At 46.9% G+C, this 23,393-nt stretch overlaps 1 protein-coding gene across 7 annotated transcripts in view; it reads left to right on the forward strand.

The window, feature by feature from the left end:
• The window catches only part of LOC102075343 (gamma-aminobutyric acid receptor subunit alpha-3), a 117,289-nt gene that overhangs the window by 90,276 nt on the left and 3,620 nt on the right, over nucleotides 1-23,393 (forward strand). For all 7 annotated transcript variants that reach the window (XM_074551600.1, XM_074551597.1, XM_074551595.1 and 4 more), the window contains 4 exons: nucleotides 10,179-10,261; nucleotides 14,314-14,457; nucleotides 16,426-16,578; nucleotides 19,615-19,826. In XM_074551600.1, the coding sequence (XP_074407701.1) occupies nucleotides 10,179-10,261; nucleotides 14,314-14,457; nucleotides 16,426-16,578; nucleotides 19,615-19,826 (592 nt within the window). The remainder of the gene's footprint in view (nucleotides 1-10,178; nucleotides 10,262-14,313; nucleotides 14,458-16,425; nucleotides 16,579-19,614; nucleotides 19,827-23,393) is intronic.

Consider the following 23,393-nt stretch of genomic DNA (forward strand, 5'->3'; position numbering starts at 1 on the left):
GAACCATTTCACACATCTAATGAGACCAAGCTTGCTTGTGACAACAATGGTGTTGTTTTTTCCCACTTCGTGGAATTAAAAAAATCCAAATCTATGTGATCGATGCACATAATTAGGGAAAAAAACCCAACAAACAGCTAATTAAAAACTGTGATTTGGAGAAGCCAGGGTTGCAGGAGTCATAGGTTGTAAATGAAACAACAAGCTGCTGATAAATGCACAAGAAAGGTATTGAGTTGGTTTTGGCAAGGTGTAAATCTTTGTTTTAAAAAATTATTTTCTCTGTCTCCATCTCCAAGCCAATCCTTACTAATAACAGGCTTCATTGTGGATTCTGTGTGCTGAGATGCTGCACTTTCACCTCTGTTTATGAGGACCAGGCAGAATTTCATCTCTTCATAGTTAAACTGGCTGTGAATCTACACGGTGTCAGCAAGTTTTACAGCCCACATTGATAAACAATGCCTTGCTTTTGTGCAGCAGTTCTCAAATAGGAGCTAATCCTGTCAGTGCCCTGGGGGTTTAGGTCTCCACACATCAGTGATCTCACATTAAGGCAGATGGGGTAAATGAAGGGAAAAGCCCAGCTTGACTTAAGGGCTCTGTTCTGCTCCCAGCTCTCTGACCTGCAAGTAGACAACTCACACTCCCCACACTTTGGATCATTGTCTGACTGTAAAGTATTACAGGAGCTGCTGGCCTAAGACAGCCAAAAAAAAAAAAAAAAAGACTCAATTTCAGAGCTTTTAAATCATTTCACTACTTCTTTATTCAGCAAACAGCCATTAGCTTCAGCCAGTTTTGTGTGACTAAAAAAGTATTGGATTTATTCTTCCGTTCGGGGCTGGGCAGGTGCCAGGATGGCAGCAGCATCATGAGACTCTTGGGAATGAGATTCTAGAAGAAAAGAGAGCCTTGGGATTTTTTAAAATAAAGTCAGACCATCCTGCAGTTTAGCTGTCTGCTGCAGAATTGGGGAATGAAGGAGCTCCTCTTAGAGGTGCTTCTGTCCCCCTTAAATACCTCCCTAAGGCTTTGTCAGAGGTGAGGAGCCCACCCAGAGGCTGAGGGCTGGATGTGAGACGTTTTGTCATGTTTTATATTGCACAGAGCTAGGAGCTCTTGTGCACAGAGATCTTTTCTTTGCCCAGTGTGTGAAGCCCAGGGGAGGCTCTGGGCAGCACATCCTGGAGCTGCTCATGGTGTTAGAGCTGCCCAGATGGCCACAGCGTGCAGGACTGCTCTGGGATTGCAGATAAACACATCTGAAATGCGGATCTGGGATGGAGCATCTGATTATTCCCTTTCTCCCTCTTGGTGCTGCTCAGGAGCACCAGGGTCTCTTTTGAGAGGGGTGTCAGAGAGGAACATGCAAGGGCACAGACTGCAAGGCCAGGGCCAAGCCTCAGGCTCAGCCACCAAAATCTGTCTGGATTTGCCACTCCAAGGCACTCCCACCTCAATTCCCCTGCCAAACAATGATGGTGGCATCACCCTCCCTTGTTAACTGCTTGGAAACCTCTCCCAGGGAAGGGCTGGAGGGAGTCTCTTGTTTTCTGTCCAGCTGATGCCTTTGCTGTCCTCCCCCATGCAGGGATGTGCATGGGTGTCCTTAAAGGAAGGAGCAGGACCTTGAAGCCAAACTCACACAGCAAAATGCAAATACCAAAGGGGTGCCCTGCTCACTGGGGAGAGAATTTGAGCTTCCAGCAGATTTCCAGTGCCTGGCAGCACTGCCCAGGTGATCCCTTGCATGGATCAGCCTGGCCATGCAGTTTGGCTCCTGAGCATGTCCTGCTTCTTTGCCTTGTACCAGGCAATATCCTTGAGGGATCAGCTCTGCTGATGTGCAATTAGAGGCACGTCTGCTGCTATTTATCCTGCTGGGAGAGCCAACTTCTCTTAGTCAAGGCTTACAGTTATAGATGAACTTGCTCTGGTGGAACAGCAAGTCTGACACATGCATCCAGCAAAATTGCACCTGTGTGACAATATTTATAGCTCCTGGAGAGAGCCTCTTTATCACTGACCAGAGCTCCCAGGAGCTGCACAGCAGCTGTAGCTGGGCATCCAGAGATTTCCTTCAGTCGTGGCACATTCTGCTCATGGATCAGTGCCATGTCACAGGGCACAGCCCTGACCTCTGACAGGCCTTGGCACCTGGGCCACAAAACTGGTGGTGTTTGCAGGGTCCCCAGGACAAGGGAAGAGATGAGAATCTTGACTCCATGTTTCAGAGGGTTGATTTATTATTTTATGATATATATTGTATTAAAAGAAAATTATATACTAAAACTACACTAAAGAAAGAGAAAGGATTTCATCAGAAGGCTAGAAAAGAAAGGAATGAATAATAAAATCTTGTGACTGACCAGAGAGTTTGATACAGCTGGACTGGGATTGGTCATCAAGTAAAAACAACCACATGAGACCAATCAAAGATGCACCTTTTGCATTCCACAGCAGCAGATAATCATTGTTTACATTTCATTTCTGAGGCCTCACAGCTTCTCAGGAGAAAAATCCTAGCAAAAGGATGTTTCAGAAAATATGTCTGTGACATAAAACAACCTTTGTGACCACTGCACTGAGCTGCATTTCTCTGCTCCCCAGGATTACTGATCCCTCTGCATCCTCCCTGCTCGCTGGCTGCCTCAGAGAGCACGGGGATGCAGTTTATTATGTAGCCCTGCCTCTGCAGTCTCTTCTTGCAGAGCTCCTGAGCAATCCAAATAGTTCACAAAAGCCCAGCTCTGGTCTCTAAACTCTGGTGTCAGACCTGAGCACAACAATCTGGGAATTGTGCATGGATTTATGTAAGGAAGAGACAAAAGCAGCCAAAACAGCCATCTCTTGGTGTACTCTGGCTCAGACTGTGTGGGGCACACAGATAATGCTCTGGTTCTCCCCAGCCTTGAAGCACAGAAAACCAGTGAAAGTTTAATGCAGTGCTGATGGGATTCAGCTTTGTGAATCAAGGCTTTAAAAAGCTCTTCTGCTCTTAACACAGCCTGTCAGAACGGCGTGTTGAGGCTTTGTGGTTATTGTCAGAGTGGTTCCCAGACAATATGTGCTCAAGTTATGCACTTGGAGGATGTTTTCTTTACCTGTCAGGCTGACACATTCCCTGCATGCCCAAAGGCTCTGCCTCAAGAGCCTGTGCTGCTGAAGACAACGTGCAGTCCTTGGAAGGAGGCTCTGGGATCCCTCAGGTGATGCAGAGGCAGAACAGGAGGGAAAGCTGAGCCCAGCACATGTGCAGACCTACAGGGGCTGTGGAATCCCAGAGCAGCTTCTCCACCTGGTGTGCCACACTCAGAGGTTTGGGCTTCCCATGCTGCCTTTTGAAATCACAGAGCCCTGCAGTGTCTCTCCCTCAGCAAAGGCTTTTTGGGGTGTCTTTACTGCCTGGGGGTTTTTAGCCCCAAGCAGGCTGTGCTGGCTCCAGGCTGTGACCGTGTTCACAGGGGTCTCGGGTTGAGGGAAGAGAAGGAGATCTGACTCCATGTTTCAGAAGGCTTGATTTGTTATTTTATGATATATATTACATTAAAACTATACTAAAAAAATAGAAGAAAAGGTTTCATCTCAGAAGGCTAGCTAAACTAAGAATAGAATCAGAAAGAATGATAACAAAGACAGCTGTCTCAGCCTCTCTGTCCAAGCCAGCTGACTGTGATTGGCCATTAATTATGAAATCCAACATGGGCCAATCACAGATCCACCTGTTGCATTCCACAGCAGCAGATAACCATTGTTTACATTTTGTTCATGAGGCCTCTCAGCTTCTCAGGAGGAAAAAATCCTAAGGAAAGGATTTTTAATGAAAATATGTCTGTGACACCAGGTTTTGCAGCGCCCTCCCCACCATGGAGGTGCAGCCTCTCTGCAGGAGCAGCAGAGCTGGGACAGCCCACCCAGCTCTCCTGGGCTCTGAGGGCTGGCAGCTGTTTTTCTGTCCTACACAGAGTGGGGCAGCCCAGCCCCAGCTCTCCTGGGCTGGCAGCTGTTTGTCTGTCCCACACCAGGGCTGATCCCAGAAAACATCACAGACAGACCCAAGCAGAGCAGAGCTTGGCTGGCTGATAAAAACACAAGCAGGCAACAAGATGAGATTTGTTCCAACTTTTCCCTGCCAGAGCAGATCCAAAGACAAAAATGATCTGTTTTCCAGGCTTGGCTTTGTGCAGACAGGCTTTTTTAAGGAAACTGTCCCAGGAGGGAGAAATCTTCAGAGAACACCTTATCTCACTGCATTTCTGCCATCATGGGCTGAAATCTCCAGGGGCTGGGGGAGGATGGAAAGTGAAATCAGTGCTTCCAGATCCAGCACAAGGATCCTAGGAGCAATTTGGCTTTCAGGCTCAAACCCCTCAATTAAACCTAACCTAGATTCTCCCACAGCCCAAACCATAAACACTGCACGGCCTGACTGTGGTTATTAATGAACCTCCTGGAGAAGAAATCAGGACAAAACTCCAGCAGTATCCATGGCATAAACAAAGCCAGCCCTGCCATGCAGGGTGCTGTCATGTTTTTGGAGCGCTCACACACCGAGGGATTATTACATTTGCGTCCCAGAAATTGGGCTGAGATCCTGGCTCATGCTGCAGCTGCACGCAGGTAACGACAGGGGCTCTAATGACACATCAAAGGCTTTGCTAAGCTCCTGGTAACCATGAGAACGCAGCTGAAGAGGTTTGTTATCCCCTCAGCCCTGGCAGAGGGATGTTTAGCCTGATTCACGCTTCTCGCCATTGTGTTGGCGCAGTTCAAAGCACTTCCCGTGACTTTAAAAGAGGAAAAAAAGCACAGGTTCTGTCCTGGATGTTCCACTTTCGGTGCCATTGTGCCAGCAAAGAGGAAATGTTGGAACCCAGGAAATTCCTCTGCCTGCCCTGGAGGACTCAAGACCCTGCCAAGGGGGCTGAGACCCTGGCACAGAGAGACCTGTGACCGTGTTCACAGGGGTCTGAGGATGAGGGAAGAGATGAGGATCTGACTCCATGTTTCAGAAGGCTTGATTCATCATTTTATGATATATATTATATTCAAACTATACTAAAAGAATAGAAGAAAGGATTTCATCAGAAGGCTAGCTAAGAATAGAAAAAGAAAGATAGATAACAAAGATTTGTGACTGACCAGAGAGTCTGAGCCAGCTGACTGTGATTGGCCATTAATTACAAACAATCACATGGGCCAATCACAGATGCACCTGTTGCATTCCACAGCAGCAGATAACCATTGTTTACATTTTGTTCCTGAGGCCTCTGAGCTTCTCAGGAGGAAAAATCCTAAGGAAAAGATTTTTCATAAAAGATGTCTGTGACAGAGACTAAGACCCCTGTGCCTTTGATTTAGCCCTTGGAAAAAACAATTACCAACCTCTATATGAAGAATTACAAGTCAAGAAAGTTTAAGTAGAATAATAAGTTAGTTTGTCACAGAGTGAAAAATAGATTTTTGGGGTTTTTAGAATGGGGGTCGGGGGCAAGATGGAGGAATCTGGGCATGTCCTGTCTTTCTCCTTCTTCTTATTGACCTCCATCTTCTGCTGGGATGGTGGCACTTTTGGATTGGTTTAGAGTAGAAGTTCACTGTCTAACATAGGTGATAGGTATTGGGAAGTTATGGTAAATAATGTACATGTAGTTTTTAGTATAAAAGATAACACCTCTCCAAGGGCAGGCAGAGTGCCTCTGTCTGACCTGCTGAACAGACCTCAGCAGGCCAGAGAAAGAATTTTATAGATAAGAAACAATAAACAACCTTGAGAATGAGAATGGAAGAATCCTGACTCCTTCTTCAACTGCCAGGCTGGGAAAAGAGACTTTCTAACACATCTCGGAGTCACTGTGAGCAGCAGAAGTCCCGAGAAGAACACATGAGGAGTTTGGAGTTTGGCATAAGACAGTTCTGCATAAATTGCTGCAGGTGCCTGGGACTGATGAGCCAAAGGCTGTGACTGCTGGCTGATGTGGTTTCTGGCAGCTTAGCTATTTTTTAGGTGCTCTTTAGCTTTCTAAGGACTTTGCAGGGCTGCTGGATGTGAATAGCCCATCAGAGCAATGAAGCAAAACGCAGTGGCTCTCTGGCTATCAGCTCCCCTGCACAGGATAAGGGGCTGAGATGAGAATTTCTGCAATAAACCCTTTGATCCAAATGCTGCAGAGGCTGTGATAATTGTCTGGGACGGGAGAGACATTCCTTGTGGTTTGACATCTCTGTGTTACCTGTGAACCTGCTGACCTGTGGCTGGCTGAAGCTGCTGAACCAGACTCACCTTGCTGGAATGATGCAACTTCTCCTTTTTTTATTAAATTTCAGGACACTTAAAAACTCCTTCAATTGTAGGTAGAGAAGTGGTAGATTAGGTTGCTTTTCCAGTGGTTTGTTGATGGATTTCTTGTTTTATTGCTTGCTGGCTCAGCTAATAAAACAGGCTTTAGATTTAAAATGCAACTGCTGCATTCCCACACATTAAGGGAGCCACGCAGCATCCATATAAAATTGTCTCCTGCCTTTGACAGCACTTGCTCTTGTTGGCCATGTCCTGGAGAGGGCAGGATTTGGTCAAGGCCAGTTCTGCTGCTGTTCTTGTCCCATCTGAGGGTGTTCCTGGCTGGTCTGAATGGCACAAACCCACCAGACCCACCATCTGCAGTCCTTGGGATCATTCAGAGTGGCTGATGATCACAGTCAGCACTTGCAGACAGGAAGCAAAAGACTTCCCTGGGTTTTTTGGGGTGGGTTCAGGATGCATCAGAAGGAGAGGGCACTGGTCAGAAATGGGGTCCTTTGGAAAAGCTAACTTTGGGAACTCCCAGCTAAGAGCCTTTTGAAATAATAAAGCAAGAAGTGAAGCAGATGAAAAAAACAGGGAGGTAAAAAGGAAAATTTTGGTGTGGGCTGCTGAGGGAGACTGGGGAGATGTCTCAACATTTCCCTGACACAAGTGACAGTGACAAAATGAGAAGCAAAAAGTCCATTGCAGTTGGAAAAGATTCAGAAGGAATCGAAGACTAAGATCTGGGAGAATATGCTTGACAAGCTTGCCAGCCAAGAGCTCCCCAAGTGGATTTTGAGCTGGCTGAAGAGAACATCACAAAAGAAACAGAACAGGAAGAGCAAGGCAGTCAAGTCCAAACCAAAGTGCCAGGTTTTTATACCTGCTTCCTGAAATCCATATTGGAAAAGAGAGGCATCAGAGCAAACAAGCATTTTGTTCATGGTGGCCTTTGGATGTCCAGGAGAAAATAATTACAACTCTGTGCTTGTAGGCTTGTGAAAATCCCTGTCAGTCTTCAGTGAGCCTTGACTGAAGTCTAAAGGTCAGGTCGTCTTCTCTTTCATGTAAAACAGGTGCATTCAGCGCAGTGTGAAGGAGAGATCACCGAGTCAGACAGAGTGATTTGTCTGCACAAGTTGCTTTGGGCACACAGTAGTTCCTGGCTTGGCTGAGAAAGCCAGGCTGGAGGCAACTGTGAAGCAAGCAGGACAGGCAGCATCCCCTCCATGCCCTCTTTGCCAGGTTCTCACAGGACATGGGGTTTCCATGGGCAGGGGTTCAGACAGGACTGGCACACCCACTGCAGGCCAGGCCCTTGGTGTCTGAATTGCTGGATGTTCCAAAAGATTGGGGGAACTGGGGTTTAATGCCCTGCTCTGAGTGCTGCAGGGCTTCCAGGGAGTTCGGGCCACCCAGCTCTGCCCCACCAAAGTTATGGCAACTCTCTGCTTGCTTCTTGATTTAACTCCTCTGCTCTCTCTTGTGGGGTTGCCAGCTTTCCTGAACCCTCTGGGAGCTGCAGGTGAGGCTGGATGTGACTCTGAAATCCAGAGCTCCTTCCCTCACCTGGCAGAGCAGAACTCACAGGTGATGGGGTGTGGCATTCACATTCTCTGAAAAAATCCCTTTGCCCAGGGTTTTTCTCCTGGGAAGCTGAGAGGCCTCAGAGAAAAGGAAAACAATTCTTATCTCATTTGCTTCTCCTGTGTTGTGCTCATGTGGAATGTGTTTGGAGATTGTTTATCCACAGGTGATTGTTTCAATGGATTCTGCTGTGAGTTGTTTTCACTCACTGGCCAACTGGGGCCAAGCTGTGTTGGGACTCTGGAAAGAGTCATGAGTTTTCATTATTTTTAGCATTCTCTAAGTATCCTTTCTGTATTTAGTATAGTATAATATTCTTTAATATAACATAGTATCATAAAATAATAAATTAGCCTTCTGAGAACATGGAGTCAGATGCATCATTCCTCCCTTCATCAGGGCACCCCACAATTACAATAATGGGGAGGTTCCAGTGCAGCTAGACAGGGTTTGCTGCCTTGTCCCTGTGTGTGGCTGTCCCCTCTCACAGCAGCTACTGCCACATGCAGGTACTGTCACTGCAGCTGTGCCACCCCTGTCCTGCTTTGTTTCCTCCACAGGGGTTTTTACAGCAATTTGTGAAAGGTTTGGTTTTGTCCACTGAATTTTAAAAACAGTCCTCTTTTTATTTTATTAATAGAAGCATTTAAAGTTCGTTTGCCTAAAAGAAATAACCTTTATTTTTATTTCCCTTAACAAAACTACTCTTTGCTTTTAGCAAACAAAACCCAAAGCCTTTATTTATTTTGCATTTGACTAAGCCTCAGTATTTTCTTTGAAGAATAACTCAGCTGAACATTTTTCTAGCCAAAGGAAAATATCTCAATAGAAACTTCTCAACCTGAGTTTTGCACAAGCCACCTTCAGTCTGTGCAGTTGCCCTTTCCATCCACATGTTGCTCCTGCCATGGTTTGTTTGCTGTTTTGCTGAGCCATCAGAAGGGAATCCTATTTTATTTTTTTCCCTACAAATGTTTCCTTCAGATTGTTTTGGACATCTCCTGGGAAGCTGTCTCTCCTGGCTCCCTCTCCCTGGCTGCACTCTTTGCAGTACTCCAGGAAGGAACACCAGCTCCCTTTTTTAGAGCCCTTTATCATGGATCCTTTTATGCCTGGCCCCATATTTTCATGCCTTTTTTATGGTTGTGCCTCCCTCACAAAGCTGCTTCCTGATGAGGCATCCTACAGGGATTTGGGGGATTTGGAAAGCACAGGTTGTGCTGCACACTCCCAGATATCCTCTTGGGATTTGGAAAGCACAGGTTGTTCTGCACACCCCGAGGTATCACACCAGGATTTGGGGGATGTGGAATGCACAGGTTGTCCTGCACACCCCCAGGATATTCCAGTTCCTCACCTGCCTGCAGCATCCTCCACAGCGAAGGGAGGAGCTAGGGCAGGTGGGTGGGGTGTCCCACATGGACAGGGGGTGTTGTGCCTTGCTGGTTCATGGATCTGGACTTTGCACCATGTGTCAGCCCTCAGCTCCTTCCAGAGCACCAGCCCTGTTCCCTGGGAGCCCCTGGAGCCCTTCCCCTCTGCCTGCCAGCGTGGTCTATGAGGTGTCCCTGGCCCCAGGAGGGTGGGATTTTCAGGGTCCCCCATTGTGGGGAGGAAAGATGAATCTGACTCCATGTTCTTAGAAGGCTAATGTGTTATTCTATTCTATTCTATTCTATTCTATTCTATTCTATTCTATTCTATTCTATTCTATTCTATTCTATTCTATTCTATTCTATTCTAAAAACTATACTAAAGAATAGAGAAAGGATACTTACAGAAGGTTTAACAAGATACTAATGAAAAACTTGTGACTCTCTCCTCAGGGTCTGACACAGCTGGACTGTGATTGGTCATTAAGTTAAAACAATTCACATGAAACCAATGAAACAATTCACCTGTTGGGTAAACAATCTCCAAACCACATTCCAAAGCAGCAAAACACAGGAGAAGCAAATGAGATAATATTGTTTTCCTTTTTCTCTGAGGCTTCTTAGCTTCCCAGGAGAAGAATCCTGGGCAAAGGGATTTTTCAGAGAATGTGATGGTGGCACAGGAGCTCAGTTCACAGCCCATAAGCACCCAGGACTCCTGGGCTCTGGCACATTTCCCCATTGCACTCAGTGGGTGAAGGTGAACTTGGTCAATAGGGCTGGGCTCACTTGATGGAAAAGCTGCCAAATGTCTGTCCTTCTGTCCTCTGCACATCTGGGTGCCTCCTGCCCCGAGGCTGGTGAGCACCTGGAGCCTTTGGGCCAGAAGGGCCAGCCTGTCCTGAGCAACCCCTGTGCTTTGTTCACAGGCTGACCATCCACGCCGAGTGCCCCATGCACCTGGAGGACTTTCCCATGGACGTGCACGCCTGCCCCCTGAAATTTGGGAGCTGTAAGTACCCCCAGCACCTCTGCAAGGAGGAGCTACAGGGCTGGAGAGCATTCCTTGGTGTGGCTGATGTCTCACAGGGGTTTTGTAACAAAAATATTCATTTTTGCTGATGATAATGTGACCAAATTGTTTTTTCTGGTGTCTCATACATGCAGTTCATCACTGAGTGAGTCTGTGCTCGGCTCAGGCTTACAGGATGGGTTAGACACCCATGGTTTTGCTTTTTTATTATTTTTATTATTTTTATTATTTTTATTATTTGTAAATAATTTACAAATTTATTTAGAAAGTAGATGGGAATCAGTCTCTCCTCCCATATAAAAAGGGACAGGATGAGAGGAAATGACCTCAGGTTGTGCCAAGGGACGTTTAGATTGGATATTAGGAAAAAATTCTTCACTGTAAAGCTAGTCAAGCATTGGAACAGGCAGCTCAGGGAGATGGTGGAGTCACCATCCCTCAAAGTGTTCAAAGAATGAGTCTTTTGGGCGCCTGGGGACATGGGCTTGGCAGTGCTGGGTTAATGGTTGGACTTGATAATCTGAGAGGCCTTTTCTAACATTAATGATTCTATGATTATAAATCTGAGTTGTGCCTTTCCTTCATTGCAAGGGGATGCTGGGAAGACAGATTTGGGACAGCAGTGGTGTCCCATCCTGCCAGCCTGAGCTCCTGGTTCCCCTGGCCCCATGCCCCAGTGGAGCTCACAAACCCCCTGCCCCTGTTCAGGCTGCCAGGCAGGCTGATCTCAGGGGAAAGGCCTGGAAACTCTGGGAATCTCAGCCCCAGCAGCAAAATGTCCTGGTTTAGGGAAGATTTGCAGGCTGCTGGTGAGTTAAAAGCTGCTCCCAGACTTGCAGCTGCTCAGCTGCTTGGGCTCCCCATAGAATTCCCTTATCTCTCCATATGCAAGTTAAATTTCATTTGGTTTTGTTTCTGAAGTGAGTGGGAGCCAAACCCCAAGACCCTGGCTCACCATGATGTGGAAATAAACATCCTAGTCTGGCCCTGCCTGGGCTCTTTCCCAGCTCCAAGGAACTGAGCACCACTTTTAGTCTGTATTTGTGTTAGATGAGAGAGTTTCCCACCTCCAGCTAAGGAATGAGCCCACACCAGTGACCCCCAGAGAAACCCCAAACTTCCCACAGTGACACTTCCTTCCTGTAGCCATTTGGGAGCTAACTGAGGACAAAGTTGAAAAGTTTGATTGGCAGGAGAGGAAATCATATTTATCATGTGCATCTGCTCTTCTGCCTCATGCCAAACTGCAGCCATGAAAGTGGATTATTCAGAACTCCTGAAATAAAGCTATTTCTTAGGCAGCACCTAATTAAATGTAGAACCCATTGCCACAAGACATCAGTAAGGCCTTAGAGAAGGATGAATTATTAATGTTAATTGACCTTGTGAGGAGGGATATCAAATCTCATACCTCAGGCCTAAACTCTGGGATTATTACAAGACTTGCAGGAAGGCAGATTACTGCACATCTAATTGCTTATAATGTTTCTTGGTGAGGAAAAGAGATTAATGTGTGTGTTTCTGCTGGAACACCCTTTGGGCTTATTTCTTTTACTGATTTGACCTCTGAATGATGAGAGTTTTGAGACAAGGAGCTCAGAAAGCTGCCCCTGGTTAACATTAATGTGACTTTTTCTAAAGCACTCACAGAGCATCAGAGCTCACCTCTCCTGTGCTGGAGTGGGATTAAACCAGTGTTTTCACTAAAAAGCCATTGACAGCTGGAAGCTGCTCATTTTCAAGAAGCCTGAAGTGGGTCAGGTTTGCAATTAGAAGGACAATGCCAGTGCCAGACCCACAGTGCCCAAAGGATGCTGAGTTTGCCTCACAGACCATTTTCTGCTGATCCCCTCAAGTGATCAGCAGTGCCTTCTGTCCCTGGGCAGCCCCTGAGGGGGCAAGCAGGGAATTTGCAGGAGGATTAAGGGCATCAGGCACTGCAGAGAGCTTCAGCTTCCCACCTGCAGCGTCCCTTGGGCAGGTGCAGTGCAGGGATGGCTCTGCCCATCCTCTGCTCCATGAAGATCAATGTGCACTGCAGAGAGCTGCTCCTAAACCATCACAGGACACTTGTACAGCAGCTCTCTGAAACTAGGGGAGCAAGAGATGCTGCTGAATTTACCAGCTCCCCTAAATGTCCACGAGCTGTCCCTGTTTGGATTGGATTTTGCATTGCAAACGAGGCATTGAGCTGAACCAAAGCAGCTGCCTGGCATGAAACGTGTTCCAAACATCCATGCCATGCCTGTGTGACATCAGATACCCTTCTGTCCCAGACAAGCACACTGCTAGGAGCTATTTTTCCCCATAATGGCCCAAATTCCTGTTCATACCAACTAAATATATATGTAGACATACTTGGTATGTACAGGAATTGTGTGTGTATATATATATATATGTATGTATATTTATATTTTTATTTATATATATAAATAAATATAATTATCAGGAATTATGGCAGTGACACTGTGGGCAAGTTCCTTTTCTAGGGCTGGAGTGGCAATGGCTGGACTGGACTGTGGAGCAGGAGGTGCTGTCCCTCAGGTGGAAGAGCAGTGGCAGAGCTACACAAAGCTCTGAAGGAGGATGGAGGGCTCCAGAAGCATGTGGAGGGCTGGAAGGAGGGTTGGAAAAGCAGAGTGAGAGCTGCCAGCCTGCACCAGAAGACCTTAGGCAGCACTCTGGCCTGCTGAGAAACCTTGGCTGATCACCAAAACCTCACCCAAGGCTTTGCACAGCCCCTGCTTAACATGGAGCAGGTTTGCCAAAACCCAAAGTGCAGCAATAACTGTGGTTGTTTCAGAAAGATCACAGAAATGTAGTTTTCTTGGACACAATGTTCCACAGAACAGGAGCTCAGACATTTCTCCAGTAGACCTGACATATTGCTTGACCTGACCACAGCCAAATTCCTTCGGGTCTTCACCAGGAGAAGGTGGTGGGAAAAAAATGAACTGAAGGCTTGGTGTAGTGAACTTTGTTCTTGCTTAAAAAGCTGGTGCAAACTTGGTATGGACAGGAATTTGGGGCATTATGGGGAGAAATAGCTCCTAGCAATCTGGAAAGACTCATTTTTTTGATAACCATAGGACTGGAAAAGCCAAGAGCACTCTTGAGAGGGGGGCTTGGTCACAAACACCGGGAAAGTGCTGCAGACAGGTAGAGATAGTATAAAAATGGCCTTATAAAATATGGTTTAGGCCCTGCTATTCTAACTAAGCTAGAAGTAACTTGAAAGTTCTCATAAGGAAAAATTTTAAGTATGAAGGCAGTTAACACAACAACCTGTTCTAGTAAGAAAAATAAGTTTGCACCTGCATAACCAATAAATCTGTCCCATGAGAATCAGTGAAGAAAATATGTAAACAATCCCAGAATAGAGAGATTTGATGGAAAGGTAAAATGCCAGTTATTACCCAATAACTGAGTGGCAAGAGAACTACTAGCCAGTTAGAGTTGAATACAAGGTCTGTAAAGACTATATAAAAATGAGTTGTGTGAATAAAGAAGGTGCTTTTCCTGCATGAAGAAACTGAGTCCTGGCTGCTCATTAATGCAACAGGAAAAGGCATTTAGGTGTGAGAGAACACCACCTCCAAACCTGAGAGTCTTGGAGAGGGCTGCCTTTGAGAGTAAAAACTTTGTACTTTTTAACCTAAAATTTACCCCATTTACATTCAGCTTTTGCTGCCAGCTGCTGCCAGCAGGACTTTCCCTGTCCCTGGCATGGCAGGGCTGTGCTGTCCTGCTGGCCTGGATGCTGTCCCTGTTGGAGGCAGCCCTTGCAGAGTCAGCCTGTCTGTCAGTGACAGAGCTCTGCCCCTCTGCAGCTCCCTTGCAAACAGCCCAGCTCTCTCCTGCTCCTTTGATTTAACAGTTGTTGATCTGCCTTGGTCCCTGGCCATGCTTGGCTGTGCTCAGCCATGTGGCTCTGAGAGATGCACAGCAAAGATTCATTTGGCTACAGGCTAATTTTGGTATATTTGAGGTCAGGCAGAAGCACAGAGCTCCTTGTTCTCTCTCCCCTGCAGATGCCTACACAAAGACAGAGGTGATCTACACCTGGACCCTGGGGAAGGACAAATCCGTGGAAGTAGCCAAGGGTGGATCTCGCCTGAACCAGTATGACCTGCTGGGCCACGTGGTTGGCACGGAGATGGTTCGATCCAGCACAGGTATTTGTGGGACTACCGTGGGCTGAGCTCCTCCTGCATGAGATGGGCTTGGAATCCACGATTTGGGACCATTATAGAGGCAGTCCAGGAGCACAGCACTTCCTAAGGCAGGAGGATTCAGCTGGTGACATCTTCAGCAGTCACCAAGAGGCATGAAGAGATTGTTGTTTCAGTGGTTTCCATTGAAAGAGTTTTGTTGCCCACAGTCTTTAGGAGAACTGATCTCAAGCATCTAAAAATGATCTGCTATGTGGAAAATTTGCCCCACCTTGTCCAGCTGGTTTGTGCTGCTGAGGGTTCATTTGTCTTGGATTCCTTTCCAGCCCCTGAGGGAAGCACTGCAGGCAGGGGAGGCGAAGGCAACATAATGTTCAGTGTGCTTTTCACTGCATCTACTTGCACAAATATTATCATAACTAATAGAAGATTATCCCAAACAAATGTTTCCTCTGATTAATGACCAATATTAATCATCTTTCTCTCCCATCTGCTGCTCCTCCCTTCCCCTCTGAATCCAGGTACTGATAGCTTCTGTTACCTCATGTGTGTCTCTCATAATTCTTCTTTTTTCGCCTTTTATTTTTTCCCTCTGTATGCACCAGTAGTTCTCTCATTTGAGGATATTTCCTCTCTGGTGCACTTGATTTTAATAGTGTCTGTCTGTAACAACTCATTTCACCTCCCTTGGGGAAATGTGGGGAGCCCAGGGAACTAAATGTCATAATATCTGGCCCATCTCTCTACTTAAGTTGTAGTAAAATGTACAGATGAATAACCTGGAGTGGTGAGAAAGCTGCTAAAGGCTCCTGTGTGTAATGATTTAGCAGAGCCACGCTCACAAAGTAAAGGCACAGTAATCCAAGAAAATACCCAAAGCCTTGGGGGCAGGAATAGGATGTTGAGGGAAAATAGGGACAGCTTCCTCTTCAGTTCACAGGTGAGACCTTTAACAACAGAACTTGCCTGGATTTTTGAGGTGCTTACAGTGAGGGAAGGTGGGATATTTTCAGGACTGTCAGAGAAAATAAAATTCTGTGTCCTGCAATCCTATTAAAGCACTGTTAGGGTATCTCCAGGCTTAAGGGATCTCACCCACAGCGTGGCTCCCTGGGATGGGAGCAGGGTCAGGAGAGACCCCAGGGGCCCCTTGTGCCTGGGGCAAAGCAGGGAAAGATTTTATTGTTCACTTCTTGACACTGGCTCGCCTTTGTCCCACATCCATTTTGTAGCTAATAAAGACTCAGATAAGTGTTTTTAAAGCACAGATGTGATGTGAGACCCCCCTGGGCTGTGCTGGGGCACACACCTGGCACGTGTGTGCCCTGCTGCACCCCTGCACCTGGTGAGACCCCGTCTTGAGGTCTCTGTTCAGCTCTGGCCCCTCAGTTTGGGAAGGAGATTGAGATGCTTGAGCCTCCAGAGGAGGGCAACAAGGCTGGAAAGGGGCTGGGAACACAAACCCTGTGAGGAACGTTTGAAGGAGCTGGGGCTGTTTAGCCTGGAGAAGAGGAGGCTCAGAGGTGACCTTATTGCTGTCTACACCTTCCTGAAGGGAGGCTGCAGACAGGTGGGGTTGGTCTCTGACAGAACCAGAGGACACAGTCCCAAGCTACCTCAGGGAAGGACAGGTTGGATATTAGGAAAAAAAATTTCACCAAAAGAATAATAAAGTACTGGAATGCTCTTCCCAGGGAGGTGGTGGAATCACCATCTCTGGAGGTGTTTAAAAAAGACTGGACACGGCACTTGGTGCTATACTCTGGTTGAGGTGTTAGGGCATAGGCTGGACTCGATAATCTTAGAGGCCTCTTCCAACCTCATTATTGTGTGATTCTGTGATTTTGCACCCCTCCTTCCCACTGAAAAACTGGGAGTTTGTCCAGGGTGGATCTCTGGAGTGGCCAGTTGGCCCTGGGCTGGCCCAGCACCCCTCCCTGGCCCAGCATCCCTCCCTGGCTGTCTCTGCAGGGGAATACGTCGTGATGACCACGCACTTCCACCTCAAGAGGAAGATTGGGTACTTTGTGATCCAGACCTACCTGCCCTGCATCATGACTGTCATCCTGTCCCAGGTGTCCTTCTGGCTCAACAGGGAGTCTGTCCCTGCCCGCACAGTTTTTGGTGAGTCTGGGAGCACAGGGCTTCCCCTCAGCACGGGGAGTTGAGGAAGATGAAACAGGAAAGACTTATAAATGTGATTGCCTGGCAAAAGATTTTGAGAATATAGAAACTATAAGTGAGATTGAAATGAACGCAAGCTTTGAGATCCCTCAGGTACTGAACAACTGGAAAACAATGGTGTGGCCAGCTGAAGGCAATCCCCTTTTGATGGAACAACACCCTCTGCTTGCAGACAGGCCCCAAGGGTCAGAGCAGACCCTGCCAGCTTGGCAGAAGGGGCCCAAAGAGGAGTTTTTAGGGTTTAAAATGTAACACAGTATGGTAATGTAATGATTCTTATAGGCTGTATGGAAATGCTGTAGGATTTGTATATTGTACTAGATTGGTTAGTGAGAATCAGAATATTCAGCACAGAGGAAGATTTATGGTATTGTAACAGGAACTTCACTCTCTTTTACTCTTTTGCTTTCTCTCATCCTCTTTACCACACTCTTGCCATCTTTCTCTTTATCTCTCTCTCTCTTTGGGGCCTGCTCTGAGCTGTGGCTGCAGCTCCCAGCAGGGCCCTGCACCCAGGCCCTTTGCAATAAATGCAATAAACCACAAGTTCCAAGCCCTGGCTCCAGAGATCTCTGTCTCTGTCCATCCTGACCCCTGCCATGCCTGCAATGGGGACAAAGGAAAATAGGAAGGGAAACACACTGAGCATCAGGGCTGCTCTGTGCCAGGCCTTGACCAGCATTTCCAAGCTGCTGGCCATTCCCCAGGCTAGCATTTCCAAGCTGCTGGCCATTTCCCAGCACAGCTTTCAGTGTCCTCCCAGTGAGCCTGTTCCCCCCAAATCAGTGCAAAAATACTCCTGGCCATGGCTCTGCTACAAGCCCAGCCATAAATATTAACAGTAATCAAGGTATTGATCATCTAATTATATGCATTTGGCTGTGTCTGCTTATCTGTGCTGGCTCTGGAGCAGAGCAGAGGATGGGGACACAGGGAGGCATTTAAAGCCCTACCTTTGAAATTGCTAATGTGCCCCTGGTCACAGCTCCACATAACAAGTTCCTGGGCTGAGGCAGCATAACTGCATGGTGAATAGAGTGTTATTATTTCCTTCAGCTGCTTTCAGATCCTCTCACCCTAGCAAAGTGCCAGGCTGGCACTGCACATATATTAATAGCTTTTACAAGCATTTAATAACAGAATTGCTTTGTGATTTCCTGTCAAGACCTTTAGTTCAGGATCTACACAAGCATGCTCCCAGAGCAGGTGTGATGCTGCAGGATTGTATATCCTGGATGTAACACTGCCCAGCAGATTCCATTTAACAGAGAGGATATTGGACAAAAGTCCCCTGGCAGAGAGGGGATATGTAGTATCATATGTGATTCCCTCCTATGTTACCCTGAAAATTGCAGTGAAATAAGTTTCCTCAAGCAGCAGTTCGGATAAAGCAGGCAAGAGCTGACTGAAAAATTAAAACCTACCTGTGTGACAAATGTCTTTGCTCCCAAATTGCCTTGCTTTCCTATTAAGAAAATAATGAGAACTCAAATTGTTTATTCCTTTTTTTTCCCTGCCCCTCAGAAAGTATTGTCAACAATATTGAATTGAAACTCTTAAATTACCAGGAGTATGGCTTAAGGGAACTGAAAATTAGTCAATATTTTTATAATGTTTTTAATGCATTTTTAATTGAAAAGCACATTATTGGGGAAAATGGATGGTAATGGTTGCTTGCTTTAATGAAAAAAGCTTTAAAACACATTTTGCAACAGATCATTTGTTTAAGATAAATCATTGTGACATTATTCTGGCAGTTTGGGCCGCTGACAGCAGGACCCAGGATCCCAGGTGCCCATCCATGCAGGTCACAAGACAGTATTTCTAAAACCCTGGATGAGTGACCAGTTTCTGATCCTCCCTGAGGTTCACAACCATCTAGCTGTTCTTTTCACTGTTATTTTATTATTTTTATTTCATTGCAAAAGCAACTAGAGGCTTCTCCATGACATATTCTACATGAGCTGGGTGTAGCATCCTGCACCTCTCCCTGCCAGCAGGTGAGGAATGCAGTGCAGTGCCTCCCTGTGAGCCAGGGCTCTTATGGAGAGCAGAGGTCTAGTCACCAGAGTTTGGGGAAGGTTATGAAAGTTATCTTCGTCCTAATGAAGAGGTTTGCCGTTGATTGTACTCAAAACTGAACCAGAATAATTCCCTGAGCCACCTAAAATTGGCCCTGAAATTTGAGCCACCTGAAATTTGAGCAGGAATTGGACAAACTTGCCCGGAGCAGCTGTGGCTGTCCCATCCCTGAAGTGGTCAGGGCCAGGCTGGAGGGAATTTTGAGCAACCTGGGATAGTGAAAAGTGTCCCTGCTTGTGGCAGGGGTAGGACCAGGTGGTCCTAAGGTCCTTTCCAACCCAGGCTATTGTAAATCAAAGGCGACTCTGATGAAAGGGAGAGAGAATGATGCATCTGACTGCATCATCAGAAGCCTAATTAATTACTAATGAATTACTTTATTATACTATACTATGTACATTGTATCTAAACTGAATCTGCCGTGCACTCACTCTCGCTCACAACTGCTCACACTGCACTCATCTCTGATTCTCTCCTGACTGTCCCATGACAGTCTGCCACACACACACACACACACACACACACACACACCTGGCCCTGATAGCCAGGGGAACCAAACATCCTCACTTTGGGTAAACCATCTCCCTATTGCATTCTACTTTAGCACAACACAGGCACAGCAAGTGAGATAAGAATTGTGTTTTCCTTCTTCTCTGCTTCTCTCTGTTCAGAAGGCATGTGAATACCACACCAGGTCATTTATGGCTCTATGAACCTGAGTTCAGTTATTCTCTGAGTTGCACTAAGGACTGGTTCTGGGTAATCCTCCCCTAACTACAGCGGGAGGGAGGAGGTGGTTCCTCCTTTCCCATGAAGGGAGCAGCAGCAGTTTTGAGGGAAACAGGTACAAGAGCACCATGTCACCCCTGTGATCTCATCCCTGTGCCCCCGCAGGTGTCACCACGGTGCTCACCATGACCACACTAAGCATCAGCGCCAGAAACTCCTTGCCCAAGGTGGCGTACGCGACGGCCATGGACTGGTTCATAGCCGTCTGTTACGCCTTTGTGTTTTCTGCGCTGATCGAGTTCGCCACCGTCAACTACTTCACCAAGCGCAGCTGGGCCTGGGATGGCAAGAAGGTGCTGGAGGCCCAGGAGATGAAGGTCAGCCAGGGCTGGGGGAGGTGGGGGGAAGAAGGGCTGCCTGAGGGAGCTGTGCCAGCACAGCAGTGGGTACCATGCAGCCCCGCAGCACTCGGGGGCTGGATGGTACTCACTGCCTGCCCAGCCCAGCTCCTGACTGCAGTGCTTCTTGAGAGATGGGAGGAATGGCCTGGGGCTGCTCAGGGGGCTGAGCTGCAGGGGAACACCCAGGCATGGCTGCTGGCTCTTCCCTCTGGTCTCTGTGTGGCTGTTTGCCAGGGGAACATCTGTGCTTTGGGTTTGCTCCGCTGGTGGTTTTGTGTTTCCTTCCTTTTCTTTCCAACCCCAACCCAACCCTCCCAAACCAATGAACCATCCCAATCCAGCCCTCCAACCCCATTCCTTGTTGCTAGCATGCCAAAAAACCCCAAACATGCTGCAGGACACCCTCTGAGCCCTGTGCCCTGGCCAGCTCTGACACTGGTGCCATTGCCCACAGCTGCCAGCAGCTGCTGCTCTGTGAGCTGGGCACAGAGGGTGGTGCAATCCCAAATGCCAACTGGCAGCAGATTAATGCCTGGCATCACCCACGTTTCCCCCCCCTCAGTGGGGATCAGCCTCTCTGGCAGCTTCATCCTGACAGGCTCTGCTGCCCCAGCTCGTGCCCCCCTCCCTCTGAACTGATTTAATCTTGGCTGCACAGAGAAATCGCTTACTGTAGCATGCTGCTCCTTGTTTATATTTATTGAATCAATTTGAAAATCAGCTTTGTCCTTGTTCTCGGTTCTGGAGCCTTTATATTTTTCTCCTTTGCATTTTAATGTGTTGTTGGAAGTTGTTGTGGGGCTGTATGTTAAACACCTGACAGAACTGCAGCAACTTTTGTGAAGACAGCAGCCAGTCATCTCTCTGCTGTGGAGGTCAAAGAAGGTGAACAGAGCCATCACTGGGTGTTGGATGCCTCTCTCTTGTCTTTCTTGGACTCTGTCTATCTGTTTGCTTTTGCAGCTGTGGTCTGAGCAGCAGACTCATGGCAGAAAGCGTCCAGAGGTGGTCAGGGGATGGCCTTCCACTTCCACCGTGAGCACTGATGCCAACCTGGCCTCTAGAGATGAGAGAAGCCTTTCCTGAGTGATTGGCACGAGTGAAGAGTCAGGACAGGTCCTCAAAGCCGTGGTGTCCCTTTCAGGGATGGGCAAATCAGCACAAAGGCAGGATTCACACAGCCTTGGGCAATTATGTGAACTGGGTGGAAAAAGCAGTCAAGGCTCAAAAGCTGCAGTTTATCTTAGAAGCAGTGTGTTCCTCAATTTATCCACTGACCCAGCACCACAAGACTAACAGTGCTGAAACAATAGGCTAAGAGCACGCAGAATGTTCCTGCACATGATAATCAAACAGGAAAACAAAACAGGACCAGGAATGTTTCAGAGGGGGAGCTCTCTGTGCTGTTGCTGCAATTGGTATCAGCCTGGAGAATCAGGAAGGGCTCCAAATTTGAGGATGCTTTTTAAAGCTATCTCTGGTCTCTACTGAAGAAGCAAACTCACTCCCAGTCTCTGCAGCTCAGGAGAGCTCCCTGAAGAATGATGGGCTTTCAGGAAGCTTAGGAATATTGTGTGTCAACATGTTTGCTTTTCATCTTTATTCCAATGAGTATTTCCAAGCAGTGAATTTGCCACGCAATGGAGGTGCCTCATTGGCTCAGTTTCAGCCTTTAATTAGCTCTTCTTGAAACAACTGACAAGCCAGGTGGTGGAAACCACAAAAGGAAGAAGAGGCAGAAGAATAACTACTGGCATTTTAAAGGGTTTGCATCAAGGGTGAAAGTGCCAGTGAGAAGCCCAGGCTGAGCCCTGGTCTCTGGGGATCCTTCTCCCCAGCCAAAAGCAATGTTCTTTATTGGTGTGATGGCAAGGAGCCTCACTCCAGGTTTCATTGCATGAGCATGAAAAAAAATCACTGTAGGCAGCAGCAATGCTTCCCATCCCACTTGGACACGATCAGTACCATAGAAAAGCTGCTGGTTGCTGACAGACACCCCCAGTGTGTTTATTCTTTTTTTTCTTCCCCTCAGCCAAACCATTGGTTTAGATGGGAAAACCTGGGGTTTTTTCAGGTAGAATCTAAAATGCTGGGCTGATCTTGGTGCATTGCTGGTCTCTGCATCATAAAATCATGATGGTGTTCTGGCTGTAGCCACAGCTGGTTCTAGCTGGGAGTTACTCTGCACATTCTCTGCAGCTCTCCAATGAAAAGCAGCAGATATTACCATGGATGTCACTAAAAACTCCCTTTAGCCTGCACTCTGATAAGGTTTTACTTATGTTTTTTGGACCCAAAGATTTTTTCCAAGCCTTTCCAGCCTTTCATGAGTAATTGCTAATTGTAGATGAAAAGTTTATTTTCTTTTTGTTCGGTAGGGTGGCTGCAACCAGCCTAGAGCTGCAGATCAAATGGAAGAGAGGTATTTGGGTCCAAAGAGGAAAGCTTGTTAGGAAAGGAAAGGTGACTTTTTAAAACAAAACATCACCAGGAGGAAGGTGTGAGATGGCAGAGAGGTGTGAGATGAGTGAGAGGCCAAAGAGATTGAAAGGTGAGTGGGCTCAGTGGCCAGCAAAGCTCTGGACCTCCATCATCCTCAAAATACCTTGTAAAAAGATCCACTTCAGGACAGAAGGACTGTGTCTGGACAGAGAGACCCATCCACCATCCCAGCCACAAGCATGGCCACCTCAAGGTGATTTCTGGAGTGGCTGTGACAGTGAGGATCCAAGAGAGAACAAGCAACGGTGACTTTGCTGCTGGGAAACTGCAAGGATGACATTTACCAGTGAGTTTACCACAAAAAGTGTTGTCTGTTTCTCAGGATGGAAGATGCTTTGGATTCTTGGAAGACACTTAAACCCACTTCTGCCTGCAATGCCATGTGTGTACATAAAAGCTGATGTAGCTCTGTGTCTGTGTCTGAATGGCATTACCCTGAAATTCTGGGTGTCAAGAAGCAACAAACCAGTACAAGCATCTGCAGCCAGATACATAAAAGCAGAACATGCTTTGGATAGAGCAATACTCCTGTATCTCTGTTTTTGCTATAGACAATAGTTCTTCAGTGCATGGTGAGGTTAGGTCCTTTAATGTACTTTTAATGTACTTTTTACTAAGAAAAACATGCATGAGGTGCCTTTTCTACTGGCTGGGTAAAGCCTGGCTTTTAGTGCAACCCACTCAATTCTCCACTTTGCCTTTGATCCAGCTCCCTTGAGAACAATTTTTCTTTTCCCTTTGTTTCTTTCCATTTGTGGCATCTTTGTTCCAATCCTAGAGGAACAAGAACCAACCTTGACAGGCCACCATTTTCAACCAGGCTGAAGTTTTTAGGGCTCAGGATGGTTCAGACCCTTCTCCTTTTTGTCTGCCTCACTATGGTCAATGTTTTTGCTGGGATTTTCCATGCTGGTCATGCTCTGCAGCCCTTGTGTCCTTTGTTCTTGGCACTTGCAGTCTCCATGATTTCCACGAGGATCCCAGAGGTCTTTTCCAACCTAATGGATTCTGTGATAACACTGCCAGTGATTTATGTCCTCA

The sequence above is a fragment of the Zonotrichia albicollis genome, chromosome 14 (genome assembly GCF_047830755.1).
Source record: "Zonotrichia albicollis isolate bZonAlb1 chromosome 14, bZonAlb1.hap1, whole genome shotgun sequence".
Lineage (NCBI taxonomy): Eukaryota > Metazoa > Chordata > Aves > Passeriformes > Passerellidae > Zonotrichia > Zonotrichia albicollis.